The 20056-nt window shown below is 43.6% G+C and overlaps 1 protein-coding gene across 1 annotated transcript in view; it reads right to left on the reverse strand.

The window, feature by feature from the left end:
- The window catches only part of OTULIN (OTU deubiquitinase with linear linkage specificity), a 92877-nt gene that overhangs the window by 15504 nt on the left and 57317 nt on the right, over nt 1-20056 (reverse strand). Inside the window, exon 8 of the mRNA XM_068236724.1 lies at nt 1985-2104. Within this exon, the coding sequence (XP_068092825.1) occupies nt 1985-2104 (120 nt within the window). The remainder of the gene's footprint in view (nt 1-1984; nt 2105-20056) is intronic.

The raw sequence follows: 20056 nt of genomic DNA on the forward strand, positions 1-20056 counted from the left end.
TGCAGGAATAATACTAATTATTATTAATAATACATCATCTTTACATCTTTAGTAAATCATCTGCAATAGATCCCAGACCAGACTGAGACAACAGCGCTTGTTACAACGATTTAGCACTGAGCTCAGATGTTGGGGCCATGCGCATGGAGCCAAGGAGAGACGAAGCAGGGAAAATGACCCTGCCCAAAGGCTGTGGGCAGAGAGCACAGGACTCGCAGCCGCGGGCTGATCCAGAGCTGCCAATGTCTTTCGCTTTTCAGGGAGCCTGGTGCATAATGGCATCAACTTGTTCTTCTCTATGGCGGGGAGACGTGACACTCTGCAGCTGGGGCGGCTCTGGATCAGCCCCTGTTGCCGCGAGTCCTGTGCTCTTTGCCCATAGCCTTGGGGCAGTGTCATTTCCCTGCTTTGTCTCTCCATGTCTGTGTATGCAGAACAGACCCACAGCAGGAGGGGGATTAGTGACTGACCGCGATTCAGAGCATCTGCATGCTATGAAGGATAGCCAGTAATTTAATATTCTTTCATTTGACTGGTGTCCATGGTCTCAGAGGCGGGACCACGGCTTTGTCATTGGGCCAATCACTGTGCAGTGATTGGCCCAATAATGGAGCGGTGGTCCCGCCTCCAAGGCCATCAGCGCCAAACAAATGAAAGTATTTTAAATTACTGGCTATTCCTCATGATGACCCATGTGGTCAATGGTAAAGCTGGGCACTCTGGACCCTCCTTACGCTATATTCGGACCATGAGACACACTTTTACTCCCCACTTTTGGGGAGAAAAAGTGCGTGTTATGGTCCGAAAAATACAGTACTTCTTAAGCTATAATTGTGTCATAAACTTCTTGATACCAATAAAGGTTGACATATTTAACCAGGTGGCTGGTGCAAACCTGAGGCCCTTAAATTGAACCAGAGGTCAAAAAAACAGATACTTACCTAAGAAGATCCATCAGAGGCTTCCAGTGCCCCTACTGCCGCTCACCAGGACCCACTAAAAGATTTAGGTCATGCACCTCCTTATGCATGAGCGCATTTGCACAGAAGCACTAGTAGCTCTAGCTTACATTACAGGTGTAGCCATACTTGCACCATATGGCTGTGCTCACACAACCTGGATCAGATATCTGATGAGCTTTTGTCGGATTTGTTTCGGGGGGCCACGAGCAGAAACCATGGTCCAGAGGGTGGATTTATAATCCTTTATAGGATCCAGAGGCTTCCTTCTTAGTATTTATTTTTTGACACATTCACATTACCACAAACCGCAAAGTTTTGTGCTGTGTAGCCGTGTGCTTTTTCCAACAAATACACAGAAAACTCTGGCCTGGAAGTCACCAGTAGTTGCTTAATTCCACTAGAGCTGGAGTTTCTTTCCCAGCACAAAACAGATCACCTGACCTAAGCCAATTCCTCTCACTGCTAAGATTAACTTTGTGGCCAGGACTGCAGCACTACAGCTCTGTAGTCCCTCCCTACTAGTAAGTAATGATACATTTGACACTTACTACAACCACTCCAGTGTGTGTGTTTATAAGAGCTAGCTACCTCTCATCACTCTGAAAGAAGAAGTAGTGGTGGTGGGTAAAGTAAAGAGGAACTGATTATGAGTGAAACGCTGCAGAGATGTACTGCTGTCTACAGAGAGTTAAGCCTTGTACACACGGTAGATGACACTTAGCTGGTAATGACTACCCCTGCGGAGATTCTAGTGCCTGTGCAGCGATCCCCCATGTCATCTGATGCCTCTGCCAGCGATCAGCCTGGTGAATCGATTTGGACGATCGCTGGCAGAGAGCATTTTTCTCCCCACTCATCTTGGCTGCTGTGTGACGTCACTCGCTTGCCACTCCATTCAAAATCAATTAACATCATTACTGTTAAAGCAAATACTTCTTCAACATATTTGGGATGCTTTATGTCACTAGTGATACTATATACAGTATACAATAATATAAAACATAATGATCATTTCCATATACCTTTTTCTTAAGCAGACTTAAGCACTCCCTTATGTGAATCCAAGGCTTCTTACTTCCAGAAGAGTTCCAGAACCGCCACAATTTAATCCACTCATATTTTTTGCTTAGATTTTCAGGTAGCTGTAAGAAAATTGGCAGGCAATTTATTATAAGAACCTGGGCAGGAAAATCTGTAGTGAGAGGAATCTTTATTGCCTTTAGAACAATGCAGTAGCATAGCTGTCATGCTGGTCTTATAGGTTGCAGAATCTAGGTCACACCTGGAATATTCATGCACTCAAGCTCAAGTATTCTAAGCAGAGGATCATCTCGAGAAGTAAGCAGTATGCTCTGAGGGAAAGCTCAGAAAATATGCAGCCAGCTTAGTTTTCATATCCAAAAACATATTTAGAACTCCTCTTATTTTCAGTTAAAGCAGACCTGAACTCTGAACTTCCTCTCTGCTCTAAAAGATATGACACAGCATCATAACCTTTAAAAAAAAAAACATTTTTGTTACAGCTGATACAAATCTTGCAATAGATCTGCAGTGTTTCTGCTTCCTGCTTTCATGGAAGCAGACATAGTGTTAACATCCTGTGCTTTCAAATGAGCTTATCTGCCACAGCAGTCAAGTGACACAGGGGAGAGATCAAATTACAACTTGTGATTAGACAAATATGAGGGGGAATTAGACAGGCTAAACTCTCTAAATACATACAGGGTGCATTTTTCTATGTTTTCCTTGTCCTGTGCAAGAGTTCAGGTCCACTTTAATTTTATCGGACTTATGTATTTATTCATTTCTGTAATCATTTTCTTCTATGTACATAAATGTACTTTTCAATTTGGTGCCCTTAGACTTAAAGTGGAACTATAGTAAAAATACCCCCTGTATTATAGGTTATCCAAGTAGCAATTATGTTTCTATATGAATCACTGAAAAGGTATTTCACTTTGCTCAGGAGCTTATTGGCAGCATCCCTCCCTGCTACTTAACCACTTGAGGACCTAGGGCTTTCTACCCCTTAAGGACCGGCCACTTTTTTTCCATTCAGACCACTGCAGCTTTCACGGTTTATTGCTCGCTCATACAACCTACCACCTAAATGAATTTTGGCTCCTTTTCTTGTCACTAATAAAGCTTTCTTTTGGTGCTATTTGATTGCTCCTGCGACTTTTACTTTTTATTATATTCAGCAAAAAAGACATGAATTTTGGCAAAAAAATGATTCTTTTAACTTTCTGTGCTGACAGTTTTCAAATAAAGTAACATTTCTGTATACATGCAGCGCGAAAAATGTGGACAAACATGTTTTTGATTAAAAAAAACCCATTCAGCGTATATTTATTGGTTTGGGTAAAAGTTATAGCGTTTACAAACTATGGTGCAAAAAGTGAATTTTCACATTTTCAAGCATCTCTGACTTTTCTGACCCCCTGTCATGTTTCATGAGGGGCTAGAATTCCAGGATAGTATAAATACCCCCCAAATGACCCCATTTTGGAAAGAAGACATCCCAAAGTATTCACTGAGAGGCATAGTGAGTTCATAGAAGATATTAATTTTTGTCACAAGTAAGCGGAAAATGACACGTTGTGACCAAAAAAAAAAAAAGTTTCCATTTCTTCTAACTTGCGACAAAAAAAAAAATGAATTCTGCCACGGACTCACCATGCCCCTCTCTGAATACCTTGAAGTGTCTACTTTCCAAAATGGGGTCATTTGTGGGGTGTGTTTACTGTCCTGACATTTTGGGGGGTGCTAAATTGTAAGCACCCCTGTAAAGCCTAAAGGTGCTCATTGGACTTTGGACCCCTTAGCGCAGTTAGGCTGCAAAAAAGTGCCACACATGTGGTATTGCCGTACTCAGGAGAAGTAGTATAATGTGTTTTGGGGTGTATTTTTACACATACCCATGCTGGGTGGGAGAAATATCTCTGTAAATGACAATCTTTTCATTTTTTTTACACACAATTGTCCATTTACAGAGTTATTTCTCCCACCCAGCATGGGTATGTGTAAAAATACACCCCCAAAACACATTGTACTACTTCTCCCGAGTACGGCAATACCACATGTGTGGCACTTTTTTGCACCCTAACTGCGCTAAAGGGCCCAAAGTCCAATGAGTATCTTTAGGATTTCACAGGTCATTTTGCGGAATTTGATTTCCAGACTACTCCTCACGGTTTAGGGCCCCTAAAATGCCAGGGCAGTATAGGAACCCCACAAATGACCCCATTTTAGAAAGAAGACACCCCAAGGTATTCCGTTAGGAGTATGGTGAGTTCATAGAAGATTTTATTTTTTGTCACAAGTTAGTGGAAAATGACACTTTGTGAAAAAAACAATAAAAATCAATTTTTCGCTAACTTTTGACAAAAAATAAAATCTTCTATGAACTCACCATACTCCTAACAGAATACCTTGAGGTGTCTTCTTTCTAAAATGAGGTCATTTGTGGGGTTCCTATACTGCCCTGGCATTTTAGGGGCCCTAAACCGTGAGGAGTAGTCTGTAAATCAAATTCCGCAAAATGACCTGTGAAATCCTAAAGGTACTCATTGGACTTTGGGCCCTTTAGCGCAGTTAGGGTGCAAAAAAGTGCCACACGTGGTATCGCCGTACTCGAGAGAAGTAGTACAATGTGTTTTGGGGTGTATTTTTACACATACCCATGCTGGGTGGGAGAAATAACTCTGTAAATGGACAATTGTGTGTAAAAAAAATCAAAAGATTGTCATTTACAGAGGTATTTCTCCCACCCAGCATGGGTATGTGTAAAAATACACCCCAAAACACATTATACTACTTCTCCCGAGTACGGCGATACCACATGTGTGGCACTTTTTTGCACCCTAACTGCGCTAAGGGGTCCAGAGTCCAATGAGTACTTTTAGGCTTTACAGGGGTGCTCACAATTTAGCACCCCGCCCACTTGCCAGGACAGTTAACAAACCCCACAAATGACCCCATTTTGGAAAGAATACACAACAAGGTTTTCCATGAGGGTTAAAAAAAATAAAAATAAAAAAAAAATTGCTAACTTGTGACAAAAACTAAAATCTTTTATGAACTCACCGTGCACCTCACATAATACTTTAGGGTGTCCTCTTTCCAAAATGGGGTCATTTGTGAAGTCTGTCCTGGCATTTTAGGGACTCTGCAATCATTACATGTATGGCCAGTATTAGGAGTTTCTGCTATACTCCTTATATTGGGTATACGGGTAATGCACTCTGGGCTGAAAGGAAAAATGAACGGCAAACTTACCTTGCTCCACATCAATGGCAGATCTTCCTCCACATCAATGGCAGTGATAACCTCAGGAGAGAGACACCCCGTGCCACCCTGCACTCAGGGTGAGCCACCAACTTATGTGACTGGGCCTCAGAACTTTAGTATACAGCATTATGCCTGTAGGATACAGCAATATGCCTGCCAATAGAGATGACTCTGTGTGGCATTAAAGCATCATCATAGGCCCAAATCACATATAAACCGGGGGTGTCCACACTCAAGGGAAATTCAAACATGCCGTCTTATATCGCCAACCCAGGACAGATCAGCAATATCAAGCATGGAAACCGATCCTTCTTGCCACTTTTATGCTTACCCGTTTGGTTTTCAAGCTTACCTCTCCTCTCCCTGCGACAATGTGCGAAAGACCACTGAGTGTGTGCCTACTCCTGTGTCTGGAGTTCCCTAGGTTCTAATAGTGTACCTGCTCGTGGTACCTCTCAAAACACTGCCCTACGCATAGGCCAGGCTGGTCAGGACAGCGGGGACAATAATAAACGGTGTCAGTCCTTGTTCCAGCCCTGCTGCAGACACGGCAACGTTTTCTTCGGATGCATTGACCTGGGGCACACGGAAGCTGATAGGCGTAATGCCTTCCATGCAGTCGGCTAGTTGCATCTGGGGGGGGGGGCTGGCACCTCCTGGATACAGGATGTCCAGAACGATCTGTTCCTGAAATTGGAGGAAAGATCCAGTTCTCCCAGCCTTACTGTAGAGAACAAAGCTGTTGTAAACTGCCAATTGAATCAGATAAAAAGACACTTTCTTATACCAGCGTCTTGTTTTCCGGGTAACTAAATAGGGCGCTAACCTCTGGTCATTGAAGTCCACCCCTTCCATGTTGACATTATATTCGTGGACGACAAGGGGCTTTTCAATGACCGCAGTTGCCCGTTGAATTTGGACTGTCGTGACTGTGTGAATGGTGGACAGAAAGTAAACGTCCCTCTTGTCCCTCCATTTCACCGCGAGCAGGTCTTCAGTACGCAAGGCGGCCCTCTGCCCCCGTTCAAGTCTGGTGGTAACGAGCCGTTGGGGGAAGCCCTGGCGACTAGGCCGCGCAGTGCCACAGCATCGGATTCCTTCGGAACTTTAAGTGCTGAAAGAGGGCCACACTTGTGTAATAATTGTCCACAAAAAGATGGCACCCCTTCTGGAACAAGGGTGACACCAAGTCCCACACAACCTTTCCACGGCTCCCCAGGTAGTCAGGGCATCCGACCGGCTCCAATTTTGAGTCTTTTCCCTCATAGACCCTAAAACGACATGTATAGCCTGTGGCCCTTTCACAGAGCTTATACAGTTTCACCCCATACCAGGCGCGCTTGCTTGGGATGTACTGTTTCATGCCAAGGCGCCCGGTAAAGCGTAAGAGGGACTCGTCTACGCAGATGTTCTGTTCAGGGATATAAGCATCTGCAAATGTTGATGACAGGTGGTCTATGAGGGGCCGAATTTTGTGGAGCCGGTCATAAGCAGGGTGGCCCTTTTCATGACAGGTTTCGTCGTCGTTGAAGTGCAGGAAGCGCAGGATGGACTCAAATCGTGTCCTGGACATGGCAGCAGGGTACAAGGGAACATGATTTACTGGGTTCGTAGACCAATACGACCGCAGTACATTCTGTTTCATTAGTCCCAAGTGAAGGATAAGTGCCAAAAAGATTTTAATGTCGGAAACTTGGACTGGTTTCCACCGGAAAGGCTGGGCATACATGCTTTCCGGGTGCTCGGTGAGGAATTGTGTGGCTTTACGGTTGGTCTCAACCACAATTAAGTCCAAGAGAACCTGGGTGATGAACAGCTGCAAAAAGTCTAGGGCCGTTCCTAGATGAGCTGTCGCCACCTGGACTCCAGACTGGGCGGTGAAAGGGGGCACTACGGGTGCGGCGGAATCAGGGGATTGCCAATCTGGTTGTGCCAGCACCTCTGGGAGTCTATGGGTACTACGGGCCCGTCTTCTTCTTGGTGGCTGCGACGGGGGTACTACTGCACTTGCCACCGTACCAGTTTCAACTTGCATGCTGACGCTCACCACTTCGCCAGGGTCTACAGAAGTACTGGTACCAAGTCCAGGAGATGCTGCGCTGCTGGTGCCTGCCTCACCAAGAAAACTATCAACAGCGCTAGCACCACCCTGCTGCCCTTGAGGCGGATCCTGCGCCACCTGCGGTCTAACGACTTGGGGTCTGGTACGCCTGGCTCTAGCCGGGACCATAGCCTCGTCATCACTTTCGGTCAGGGAACCACTGCTTTCTACAGGTTCAAATTCGGACCCGGAAGATTCGTCGGATGATTCTTCCCAAAAGAACTCATCCGACTGGTCCATGTACCTGTATACCTCGTCATCGGAAAGCCCCCTTCTTGCCATTGTGGATTGCTAAATTTATGGGGTTTTCCTCTGAGACTACCCAGAAAAAAAGAGCACCTACCTAGCAAAGAGGGAGTATTTGAGAGGTATTGGGGTTGGTGGGAAGTGGGGTCTCAGAGGCAATCAAACAATCACGGGACAAATACAATCACAGCACAATCGACTCCAATCACAGCACAAACAAATCTGATGCACTCGGAAGGTGGTGGTTGGGTGTGGTGGGGGGGGGGAGGGTGGGGTTGGGTGTGGTGGGGGGAGGGTGGGGTTGGGTGTGGCGGGAAGTGGGGTCTCAGGTAATCAAACAATCACGGGGTAATCGAAGCCGATCACGGGACAATCAAATACAATTACAGCACAATCGAATCCAATCACAGCACAATCAAATCTGATGCACTCGGAAGGTGATGGGGGGAGGGTGGGATTGGGTGTGGCGGGAAGTGGGGTCTCAGGCAATCAAACAATCACGGGGCAATCGAAGTCGATCACGGGACAATCAAATACAATTACAGCACAATCGACTCCAGTCAGAGCACAAGCAAATCTGATGCACTCGGAAGGTGGTGGTTGGAGGTGGTGGTTGGAGGTGGTGGGGGGGAGGGTGGGGTTGGGTGTTTGGGGTTGGGTGTGGTGGAAAGTGGGGTCTCAGGCAATCAAACAATCACGGGGCAATCGAAGCCGATCACGGGACAATCAAATACAATCGCAGCACAATCGAATACAAGCGCAGCACAATCGAATACAAGCGCAGCACAGTCAAATACAATGCACTTGGACGTTGATTAGGGGGGGGGGGTCTGAGGGCGATTTGAGGGGGTGGGGGGTTGATCAGGAGCCTGCATGGGGCAGACTGAGTCCTGATCTGATGAGAGGCAGACACAGGGGGTTACTGATCAAAGATCAGTTAGTGATTGCTGGGGAGGACAGATGTAAACAAAGAGCAGGGGATGTAATCAGAAGGGGGGTATGAGGGCAATCGAGGGCCTGGGCAGGTGATCGGTTACCCCCGCGGGGCAGTTAGGGTCTGCTCTGATGGGTGGGGGTGCTGAGGGGTGATGGACAGGTGATAAACAGGTGATCAGAGGGTAAGGTAGCTGTATACAAATTTATACAGTATACAGGGGGGTAGTCTGGGATGGGGTGTGGGGGTGATCTAAAGGTAGGGGGGGGGGGATCAGGGGTGACTAGGAGGCAGTTAGGGACCTAACGCAGGGGATAGCGTCAAAGGTTAGTGGCAGGTGCGGGGGGTGGGGGTTTTATATGGGTGCAAGGGTGCTGGGCAGGGGTCTGCTGGGGTGATCAGGGGGTCAGGGGGGGGGGGGGGGGTATGAGGCCTGGGGTGGGAGATCAGGGGGGCTAGATACAAAAAAAAGCACTGTGTTGGAAAACTTACTGAATGCTTCCTCCTCGCTGGTGGTCTCTGCAACAATGAGACCACGAGGCGAGGAGGAAGCACGTATAAGGCACTTTGTTTACCTAACAAAGTGCCTTATACATTCTGATTGGCCTATTGTGCGGATTCCTCCGATTTCCGGCTCTGCTAAGTGGCCGGCGAGCGGAGACAAAATGCCCGAGTAACGATCCCGGGCGGAGGATCGCGTCACGGATGACGCGATCGCTCCGCCCATGCCCATGCCCTTAGAAGGACCGCCGCCTCTGTGGGTGAGCCGGTCCTTCAGGGCTCCACTTCCCGGCCGCCTCTGTGCGTTAGGCGGTCGGGAAGTGGTTAAAGGGAACCTTAAAGTGTGAGAGATATGTTGGCTGCCATATTTACTTCTTTTTAGGCTACTTTCACACTATATATACACATTGCACATGCTTAAAACTAGGATCGCAACAGTCATGTAAACTTTATGCTTGCACCGTGCGCATCGCCTGATAATCAGGGCTGTGAAGTCGAGGAGTCAGAGACATTTTTGGGTACCTGGAGTCAGAGGTTTCATAAACTGAGGAGTCGGAAGATTTTTGTACCAACTCCAAAGCCCTGGCAAGTGTTCGACTAAGGAGCCGGAGTCGAGGCGTTAGAGCAATTTTTGGCTATCTGGAGTTGGAGTTGGTGGTTTCATAAACTGAGGGAGTCAGAGTTGGATGATTTTTGTACTGACTCCACAGCCCTGCTAGTAACACACTGCATTATGTGCGTTATTCTGTCAGAAATCTTTGCACCATAAAAGTAGCAGTGTGATAGGCCCATTAAAATATAATTGCACTGCGTTATGATGTGATTAAATTGTCTATTGCACCACGATGCAACAGACATAGGGCTTGATTCACTAAACCGTGATAACTCATATCACAGCTGCGCTAGAACTTTCTTGCACATTTTCATGCACAATCACGAATTTTTGCTCATGAAAAAATGTATTCGCGTATTAAAGGATCAGCAGGCAAGCCAGGCTATTTGCAATCAGGGACCAGGAAGTGATGATAAAGAGAAAATTCTACATTTACTGGGCAAGGATGCTATATTTTCCCTAGGCTTTGTGTTTTTTAACCTATAAATACCCTGCTTACATTGCCAACAGCAGCACTTAAGGAAGCCACTAATGATACAGTTTGTAGAGCGATCGTTTACAAAAGATGTTTTGTATGAATGATCGGAACTGATCTTTGGAGACCACTAATGGAAAACAATCTAACCAATCTGATCAGATTGATCGGTCTGAAAGTCGGATCGATTTCATTAATCTAATCGGATTGGTTAGATTTTTGTCTGTTAGTGGTCTCAAATAATCATTTACGATTGTTGATCTGAATAATCATTCGTAAATGATCATTTGGCAAATTGTATCATTAGTGGCCACCATTAGAGAGCACAAGTAGTTTTCACACAAGAGGCTAAAGGTGGTGTATTCACCACCTATCAGCCATTCCCATGTACCTATGTAGGTTTTGAATAATTATAGTGTAAGAAATGGAAATAATTCTAAATTGATGCAAATTTGTATCCTAATTTATGCAGCCTGAAAATGATCCATTTGAATGCCACAGCAGCAGCAATTGCTTGGTCTGGTTTCAAGCTGCATACATTTGCATGGGAGGGACCAGGCTCACCACTGCCTCAATGAGGGTCCCACTAGGGTTCACAAAAGGATTCATTAATAAAAACATCCAGCACAAGGTTAGTAAAGCTGCAAGCAATGCAGCACATGTGTGACTGTTTTATAACACAACAGTTATAGCACATATTTTTGGAACAGTCCCACTCTAAGTAGGTTGGTCCACAAATCAAAGAGCTACAAGGTCTGTCTAATTGTGGCAGCCCAAGTTTCATTTTTGTGTCCTGAAAAGCACCACTAAACAAACATCATAAACAAATTCTAACCGGATAGAATAATGTGGGCTAAATGCTTGGAATAACTGGATTGAATGAACAAAAGAAATGGTTGCTCTAGTACATTCTGGCCTCGAAGAAGAATTTCAATTTTGAAAGGGCATCAAAAAAAAAAAAGCTCAGATACATTACAGGAAAAAAAAACAATTAACAATACATGTAAATTAATGCCTAAATAGTATGTATGTATGTATGTACAGTATAGACAGTCCCTTACTTACAAATAACTCGAGTTACAATGTTTCAGAGAGACAAACAAAGCTGTCTTCATGTACAAAATATATAACACTGTTTTTCTATTACATAACTTTGTAGCTAAATGTTACAGTGTTGAATAAACTGTTGTAAGTAGTTTAAATTGCTTTAACACATTGAAAACAACCAAAAGACATTGTTTATACTATACAGTGGCTTGCAAAAGTATTCGGCCCCCTTGAAGTTTTCCACATTTTGTCACATTACTGCCACAAACATGAATTAATTTTATTGGAATTCCACATGAAAGACCAATACAAAGTGGTGTACACGTGAGAAGTGGAACGAAAATCATACATGATTCCAAACATTTTTTACAAATAAATAACTGCAAAGTGGGATGTGCGTAATTATTTAGCCCCCTGAGTCAATACTTTGTAGAACCACCTTTTGCTGCAATTACAGCTGCCAGTCTTTTAGGGTATGTCTCTACCAGCTTTGCACATCTAGAGACTGAAATCCTTGCCCATTCTTCTTTGCAAAACTGCTCCAGCTCAGATTAGATGGACAGCGTTTGTGAACAGTTTTCAGATCTTGACACAGATTCTTGATTGGATTTAGATCTGGACTTTGACTGGGCCATTCTAACACATGGATATGTTTTGTTTTAAACCATTCCATTGTTGCCCTGGCTTTATGGTTAGGGTCGTTGTACAGCTGGAAGGTGAACCTCCGCCCCAGTCTCAAGTCTTTTGCAGACTCCAAGAGGTTTTCTTCCAAGATTGCCCTGTATTTGGCTCCATCCATCTTCCCATCAACTCTGTCCAGCTTTCCTGTCCCTGCTGAAAAGAAAAAACCCCCAGAGCACGATGCTGCCACCACCATATTTTAAAGTGGGGATGGTGTGTTCAGAGTGATGTGCAGTGTTAGTTTTCCGCCACACATAGCGTTTTGCATTTTGGCCAAAAAGTTCCATTTTGGTCTCATCTGACCAGAGCACCTTCTTCCACATGTTTGCTGTGTCCCCCACATGACTTGTGGCAAACTGCAAACGGGACTTCTTATGCTTTTCTGTTAACAATGGCTTTCTTCTTGCCACTCTTCCATAAAGGCCAACGACTAATAGTTGTCCTATGGACAGATTCCCCCACCTGAGCTGTAGATCTCAGCAGCTCGTCCAGAGTCACCATGGGCCTCTTGACTGCATTTCTGTTCAGCGCTCTCCTTGTTCGTCCTGTGAGTTTAGGTGGATGGCCTTGTCTTGGTAGGTTTACAGTTGTGCCATACTCCTTCCATTTCTGAATGATTGCTTGAACAGTGCTCCGTGGGATGTTCAAGGCTTTGGAAATCTTTTTGTAGCCTAATCCTGCTTTAAATGTCTCAATAACTTGATCCCTGACCTCTCTGGTGTGCTCTTTGGACTTCATGGTGTTGTTGCTCCCAATATTCACTTAGGCAACCTCTGAGGCCGTCACAGAGCAGCTGTATTTGTACTGACATTAGATTACACGCAGGTGCACTCTATTTAGTCATTAGCAATCATCAGGCAATGTCTATGGGCAACTGACTGCACTCAGACCAAAGGGGGCTGAATAATTACGCACACCCCACTTTGCAGTTATTTATTTGTAAAAAATGTTTGGAATCATGTATGATTTTCGCTCCACTTCTCACGTGTGCACCACTTTGTGTTGGTCTTTCATGTGGAATTCCAATAAAATTGATTCATGTTTGTGGCAGTAATGTGACAAAATGTGGAAAACTTCAAGGGGGCCGAATCATTTTGCAAGCCACTGTATGTCCAAATCCAGAGTTATCTGAAAGTAAATAATTTATCCACATTTCCCCATGTTTAACACTGGACTCCAACTTACAAACAAATTCAAATTATAAACAATCTCCTGGAACGGAACCTGTTTGTAAGTAGGTGACTGCCAGTATATATAGTATATTAATGTATATGCTTAAAGTTTTCCCGAGCCGAACCTTGGGTTAAGAAATACATACTTACCTAAGAAGAGGGGAGCCTCTGGATATTATCGTTGCTTCCTACACCGTCCTCTGGTCTCCCGTCGCAGAGCAAGGACCCCCAAAGATCTCTAACAAGGGTTTGTCGAAAAAAAAGATCAGGGCTGTGCTTTGCTCAGTGCTACTGCTCAGCACGGCCACACTTGTGCCTGATGAGCAGTGTGGCCTGCATCTTCCGAAGGCTCCCAACGAGCAATAGGGAGGGCATTTAAGCATAACAGACATATTTGGCCTCTCTAATAGCTGCAAGTTACACAATGAATAGAGCAGACTAAAAAGCATCTTGTCAAAACATCTGTAGAGTAGGAAGTAGCCCTGGTGGCAGAACATGGAGCAGGTGAGTGGGTTGGACCACATCTGACAATCAGGTTAGCAGCACAACATTTACCACCACAACACAATTGTGAAGTGGAATTTTATATAAAAGACGTCAGTGTTATAGACAGTGCTAGACTAGAATAGCATGCACGCCACCTCTCCTTCAATATCCAGCAATCGCCAAATCCCTAAAGGAAGGATGCATTAGATCTCATACCTCAGGGACTCCTAGTGTAGCTACCCCTGAAACTAGAGCTTACATACTGGCCAGGGACTCATACACACTTTGCTGGCAATACTTCTGCCAACAATCCTGCAGAGCCCTCCCACGGTCTCCTCTGTGTGCTGTGGGCAATATGTGGCATTCAGTGCGTTTTGACTAACTATAACGTTCCAGATGACGTTTAAAGCGACGCCACAGCATAAATGCCGGAGGTGCTGTCAAGAAAGCATTACATGCCTCAGGTGCTACACCCGCCTGAGATGTCAGCCAATGGGTAGCGCATGTCTCTGATGATGCACCAGCAGGACATCAAGCAAAGCTGTAGTTGGCTTCCAGAAAGTCCCCTTCTCTGCACAATGGATGAGGTCTGCAAACTTTAGGAGGCAGAAACAGGGATGAGAGGCAGTTTTCATATCTGCAGTCTCATGCACAAGATCCCAAAGTCATATCCTCCTGCATCAGCAGTCAGATTCAAACTTCCAGGAGAGGATACACCTTGCACCCAGACAAAAAAAAAAAAACAACACTAAAATTACTGGTACTACTCATTTGTGTTACAGCAGGTACTGAGGTTTATTGTGTTTGGTGAAAGGCTAATCTCGTACCATTTGTCCAGGAAGATTACTGGGGAAAAATAAAGATAGTTTAAACCTATTCTGTTCTAGAAGACATCTCATCGCTTCCGAGTAAATCATAAGTAAAGAAGATTCCTACCAAGGAGATGCATTTATTTTAGCCAATAGTGTCGCTAAATAACATTTTTATGTGGGTTAATATTTTAGTGTCTGGCTGAAAGTTTATACTATCCCCACAATGCATAGACAGTAATGATTTAATAGCATTGCTGATGACAAATGCTTTTGAAGGTTGCCGCCCCGCTTTAGTGCTGGTTGTTCCAGTTTGACATAGGTGGAGGAGGTTTCACTACTCTCGTAAGCCAGTTTCCTTCCCTATCCAAAAAACATCCTTAAAACAACGTCCTTCATCCTTGAGGGGAAGAGTGCAGAATCTTGACCTGTGAAGTCAAAATTCTGCCCTATGTGGGGCTGTGCACTTACAGGGGTGCGTACATTCTAAAACAGCAACTGGTAATTTGGGCCTCTGATAAAGATGCTAGTAGAATATTGGTAATATTACAGATATTCTACTATTAGGAGCTAGTGATCGGTAATATTACAGGTATTCCACTATCGCTTTACCTAACATTCCTCTCACACTAACCCTTCCTCTACCCACCCTTAACATTAACCTACCAACTACCTACTCCTAACACTATCCCCTCACCTGCCTAACACTAGTGACAATGTGACATATTGCTTACCCCTGCTGCTGCTACTTTTTGCTCCATTGCTAAAAACAGAGGACCTTCTTTGAGGAAAGAATGGTGAATGTCTTGGATAGAGGAAAAAAATGGTTTATAGTGAAATAGGCTTTCTATGTCAAATTAGAACAACCACACTAAACAGGGGAGAAGCCTTTGACATCCTTTGTCATCAACAATGCTGTTTTATTATGTTTATCCAACCATTTTAGAGGCAGTGCACACCTTTAGGCAGGCACATCAATTAACTAGACTTTAGACTGAAGAAAATGTATTGACTGGCCAGAGTAAATCTGGTAAAGATGGTATTTATGCCTCAGATTTTTATATTTTTTGCACAATTCCCCAGTGTGGTTACCAGTGAAACTTTTCAAAATATTTGATAAAATGTTCAGACCTGACTTGGAACAAGAAATTACCTCAGATTAAACTGTATTGGAGTGTGGGTGTCAAGGCACCCTCTAGGAAAAGGCACAGGAGACAAAAAGGGAGCCCAATGATGTAGTATGTCACAACAATTAGATAGATGAAAACTGATAAGAACTACTCACAAAGGTAGGTTGCAGAGGGGCAACCGATCACAAGAAGCAGGTGGAGATAATTAACCCCACTCCAATCGGGGAGGTCACCGGGTACCTGGGTGCGGTCGCTCTCCTTGAAGAAACACAGGAAACAGATCCCAACCGTGGTAAACCACGGAGGCTCTGCTTCCACCCCTCAGATGGGTGGCGTGTGGGGGTCTCAAGAGAGGCTCCCTATGCTGGACTGATCATTTAGTTTGGCACTGTTATTGGCCTGAGGAAGCGGGCTCAGACCCGCAAAATGCGTTGCCTGTGCGATCACTAATAAAAAATCTTTTGATACTACAAATATTTTTTTGCGGGCTCAGACCCGCAAAATGCGTTGCCTGTGCGATCACTAATAAAAAAATCTTTTGATACTACAAATATTTTTTCGTCATTGAGGTAAGCTACCTCATTTCCTTGTCGATTTTAAACTGTTCTTAAATGCTTTTACCATATACCAAGGCGCCTCTTTTACTCAAATAGTGCTCAGATTAAACTGGAAACTTTGCAGTATCCCAAAGATGAGGGAGGATTGGCTGTTCCTAATCCATGGTTGTAACATAGTAACATAGTAACATAGTTATTTTGGTTGAAAAAAGACATACGTCCATCGAGTTCAACCAGTATAAAGTACAACACCAGCCTGCTCCCTCACATATCCCTGTTGATCCAGAGGAAGGCGAAAAAACCCTTACAAGGCATGGTCCAATTAGCCCCTAAAGGGAAAAATTCCTTCCCGACTCCAGATGGCAATCAGATAAAATCCCTGGATCAACATCATTAGGCATTACCTAGTAATTGTAGCCATGGATGTCTTTCAACGCAAGGAAAGCATCTAAGCCCCCTTTAAATGCAGGTATAGAGTTTGCCATAACGACTTCCTGTGGCAATGCATTCCACATCTTAATCACTCTTACTGTAAAGAACCCTTTCCTAAATAAATGGCTAAAACATTTTTCCTCCATGCGCAGATCATGTCCTCTAGTCCTTTGAGAAGGCCTAGGGACAAAAAGCTCATCCGCCAAGGTATTATATTGCCCTCTGATGTATTTATACATGTTAATTAGATCCCCTCTAAGGCGTCTTTTCTCTAGACTAAATAAACCCAGTTTATCTAACCTTTCTCGATAAGTGAGACCTTCCATCCCACGCATCAATTTTGTTGCTCGTCTCTGCACCTGCTCTAAAACTGCAATATCTTTTTTGTAATGTGGTGCCCAGAACTGAATTCCATATTCCAGATGTGGCCTTACTAGAGAGTTAAACAGGGGCAATATTATGCTAGCATCTCGAGTTTTTATTTCCCTTTTAATGCATCCCAAAATTTTGTTAGCTTTAGCTGCAGCTGCTTGGCATTGAGTACGATTATTTAACTTGTTGTCAATGAGTACTCCTAAGTCCTTCTCCAAGTTTGATGTCCCCAACTGTATCCCATTTATTTTGTATGGTGCTAGACCATTAGTACGTCCAAAATGCATGACCTTACATTTGTCAACATTGAATTTCATCTGCCATGTATGTGCCCATATAGCCATCCTATCCAGATCCTGTTGCAATATGACACTATCTTCCTGAGAGTTAATGATTCTGCACAATTTTGTATCATCTGCAAAAATAGCAACATTGCTCACTACTGCATCTACTAGGTCATTAATAAATAAATTGAAGAGCACTGGACCCAGAACAGACCCCTGTGGGACCCCACTGCTAACAGTCTCCCATTTTGAGTACGATCCATTGACCACAACTCTTTGTTTTCTGTCCATTAGCCAGTTCCCTATCCATGAACACAGACTCTTCCCCAGTCCTTGCATCCTCAACTTTTGCACCAGACTTTTGTGGGGAACAGTGTCGAAGGCCTTTGCAAAGTCCAAGTATATCACATCTACAGCATTCCCAATATCCATATTAGCATTCACTACCTCATAAAAGCTGAGCATGTTAGTCAAACAGGACCTGTCTTTAGTAAACCCATGTTGATGCTGAGAAATAAGATTATTTTCTACTATGAAGTCATGTATAGTATCTCTTAGTAACCCCTCAAATAGTTTGCATACAACTGATGTTAAACTTACAGGTCTATAATTTCCTGGATCAGATTTTTTGCCCTTCTTAAATAATGGGAAAACGTGGGCTGTACGCCAATCCACTGGGACTCTGCCAGTTGCAAGAGAGTCACAAAAGATAAGATAAAGGGGTTTATCTATAACTGAACTTAATTCCCTTAGGACCCGAGGATGCATGCCATCCGGGCCAGGTGCCTTGTCTATTTTTAATTTATTTAGTCTTGCCTTCACTTCTTCCTGCGTTAGGTATTTAATATTACAGTTAGAAGATTGAGACTCTTCCGCCTCTGTAGTTTGCAACAGTGCTGTTTCTTTTGTGAAGACAGAAGCAAAGAAAGCATTTAATAACTCTGCCTTACCTTGGTCATCCACCATTGAGTTCCCATCCTCATCCTTTAGGAGTCCTATACAGTCAACCTTTCTTTTTTTAGAGTTAATGTACTTGTAAAACTTTTTTGGGTTAGATTTGATATCCTTAGCGATTTGTTTTTCAGCTTCAATCTTTGCCTGCCTAATTTCTTTTTTACAATTTTTATTGCACTCTTTATAATTGCTTAGTGCAGCCTCTGTCCCCTCCTGTTTTAAGACCTTATAGGCATTCTTTTTCCTCTTCATTTTATCTTTAACCTTTCTATTCATCCATAGAGGCCTTTTTTTATTCCTAGACATTTTGTTTCCATATGGGATATACATACTACAGTATTGATTGTATTTTCTATCTGCTCAGTTACAATATCTGTGGGGTTGGGAGCAGAGTGAACGAGGGATTTACTTGTCAGTGGATGGGTACTAAGTAAATTTATGATGCACTGGGGGCTGGGCAAAGCTTTGTCTAGGTCCCATAGAATGCCCACTCTGGTTGTGATGCACAAGGTCTGGCATAAGGTCCTGTTTCTGCAATGCATACAAGGATTTACTGTTTATAAACCAATTGGCACAACATTGCTCTACGAGAGTTGAATAGTTTAGATTCTGGAGATAGTTGGGCCAGTGTGGGTTTGACCAAACTGGATAACTTTTGTTTGTCAATGATAGGATGCTCCCCTTGGATACGCTGGCAGAGATCCTACCATTGACTCCCAAGGGTATACTCCAATTGCAATTGCTTAAAATTGAAACATGCTGCGAGGAAGCAGGCAGAGACATACAAATTTACATTTAATGCATCACCAGTGTTTAATTTGGTTGCACAAGCCTCTACTAAGCGGGGCCTTATTTTCATTTGTTACAATATGCTTCTTACAGATTTTCTTAGGAAATTTCCCCTGAAATGTAAGGATTCCTGGGAAAAATATATTCCAGACACGTCCAAAGAGGACTGGTCAGAAGCCTTACAAGCAGTTCCTCTTGCGTCTGTTAACGCAACCCAAAAATTTACCCAAATTAAGATCATACATAGGACTCATATGAAGCAAAGTTGTCCACACTCCATCGTATTAAAAATCCATATCTTTATTCGATCATCATTAAAAGGTACAACAGCGGTACATGGCAGCACAAAAACGTAGCTCTTGCGCTGCCATGTACCACTATTGTACCTTTTAATGATGATCGAATAAAAATATGTATTTTTAATATGATGGAGTGTGGACATCTGTGCTTCATATGGTCGTTAGGAGTGGTGTTCCGGTCTCCTGCACCCTTCTATACACAGCACAGCGATATGTGGTGAGGCGGAGCAGCTTCTTTTTCTCTTTCCATAGGACTCATTATACTCCTAAGTGGCTGTATGGCCTTGGCCTGCTTTCTTCCACTGCCTATCCTAGATGTGCTAGGGATCACAGGGATCTCATTCATATGCTCTAGAATTCCCCCAAACTTAGGAGATAGTGGGTGAGCGTCTTGGATATTATAGATAAAGTCTTTCATGTAAAAGTTCCTCAATCTATCGTGGATTGTGTGTTGAGTACTTCTGAGGATGGCACCTCATCTGATCATGTTATAATAGCAGTAATTAGATCTTTGTTTGTGGCCCCTGAAAATTGTGGAAAAGTACTTTCCCCCTTCCCCATCTACAGTATGTGGGTTCTACATCTTAATGTAATTAGAAAAGGTCATTATGCACATAGGGGTGCTGCTGGGAAATTTGAAAGAAAAATTGTTGAAATTGGATGGAGGCACAAGATCATGTTGACCCTGCATGCCTACTCATCTCCTTCTTGCATTAGAACTAAAAGAGTTACTTTGTAGGAATTATGAAACATACTAAACAATAGAAAAAGGTGCTCAGTTAAAGCCATCTTATTTTTCTTTGGATTTACCATGACTTAGATAAATGAGAGCATTCAAAGAAATAGCACATGCCAAGTATAATCTTTGAAACTCATCACTCATGCAACAGCAGTCATTATTCATGCAAGGCAAGAGACAGCA

Source organism: Hyperolius riggenbachi, chromosome 5 (assembly GCF_040937935.1).
Source record: "Hyperolius riggenbachi isolate aHypRig1 chromosome 5, aHypRig1.pri, whole genome shotgun sequence".
NCBI classification, from domain to species: Eukaryota; Metazoa; Chordata; class Amphibia; order Anura; family Hyperoliidae; genus Hyperolius; species Hyperolius riggenbachi.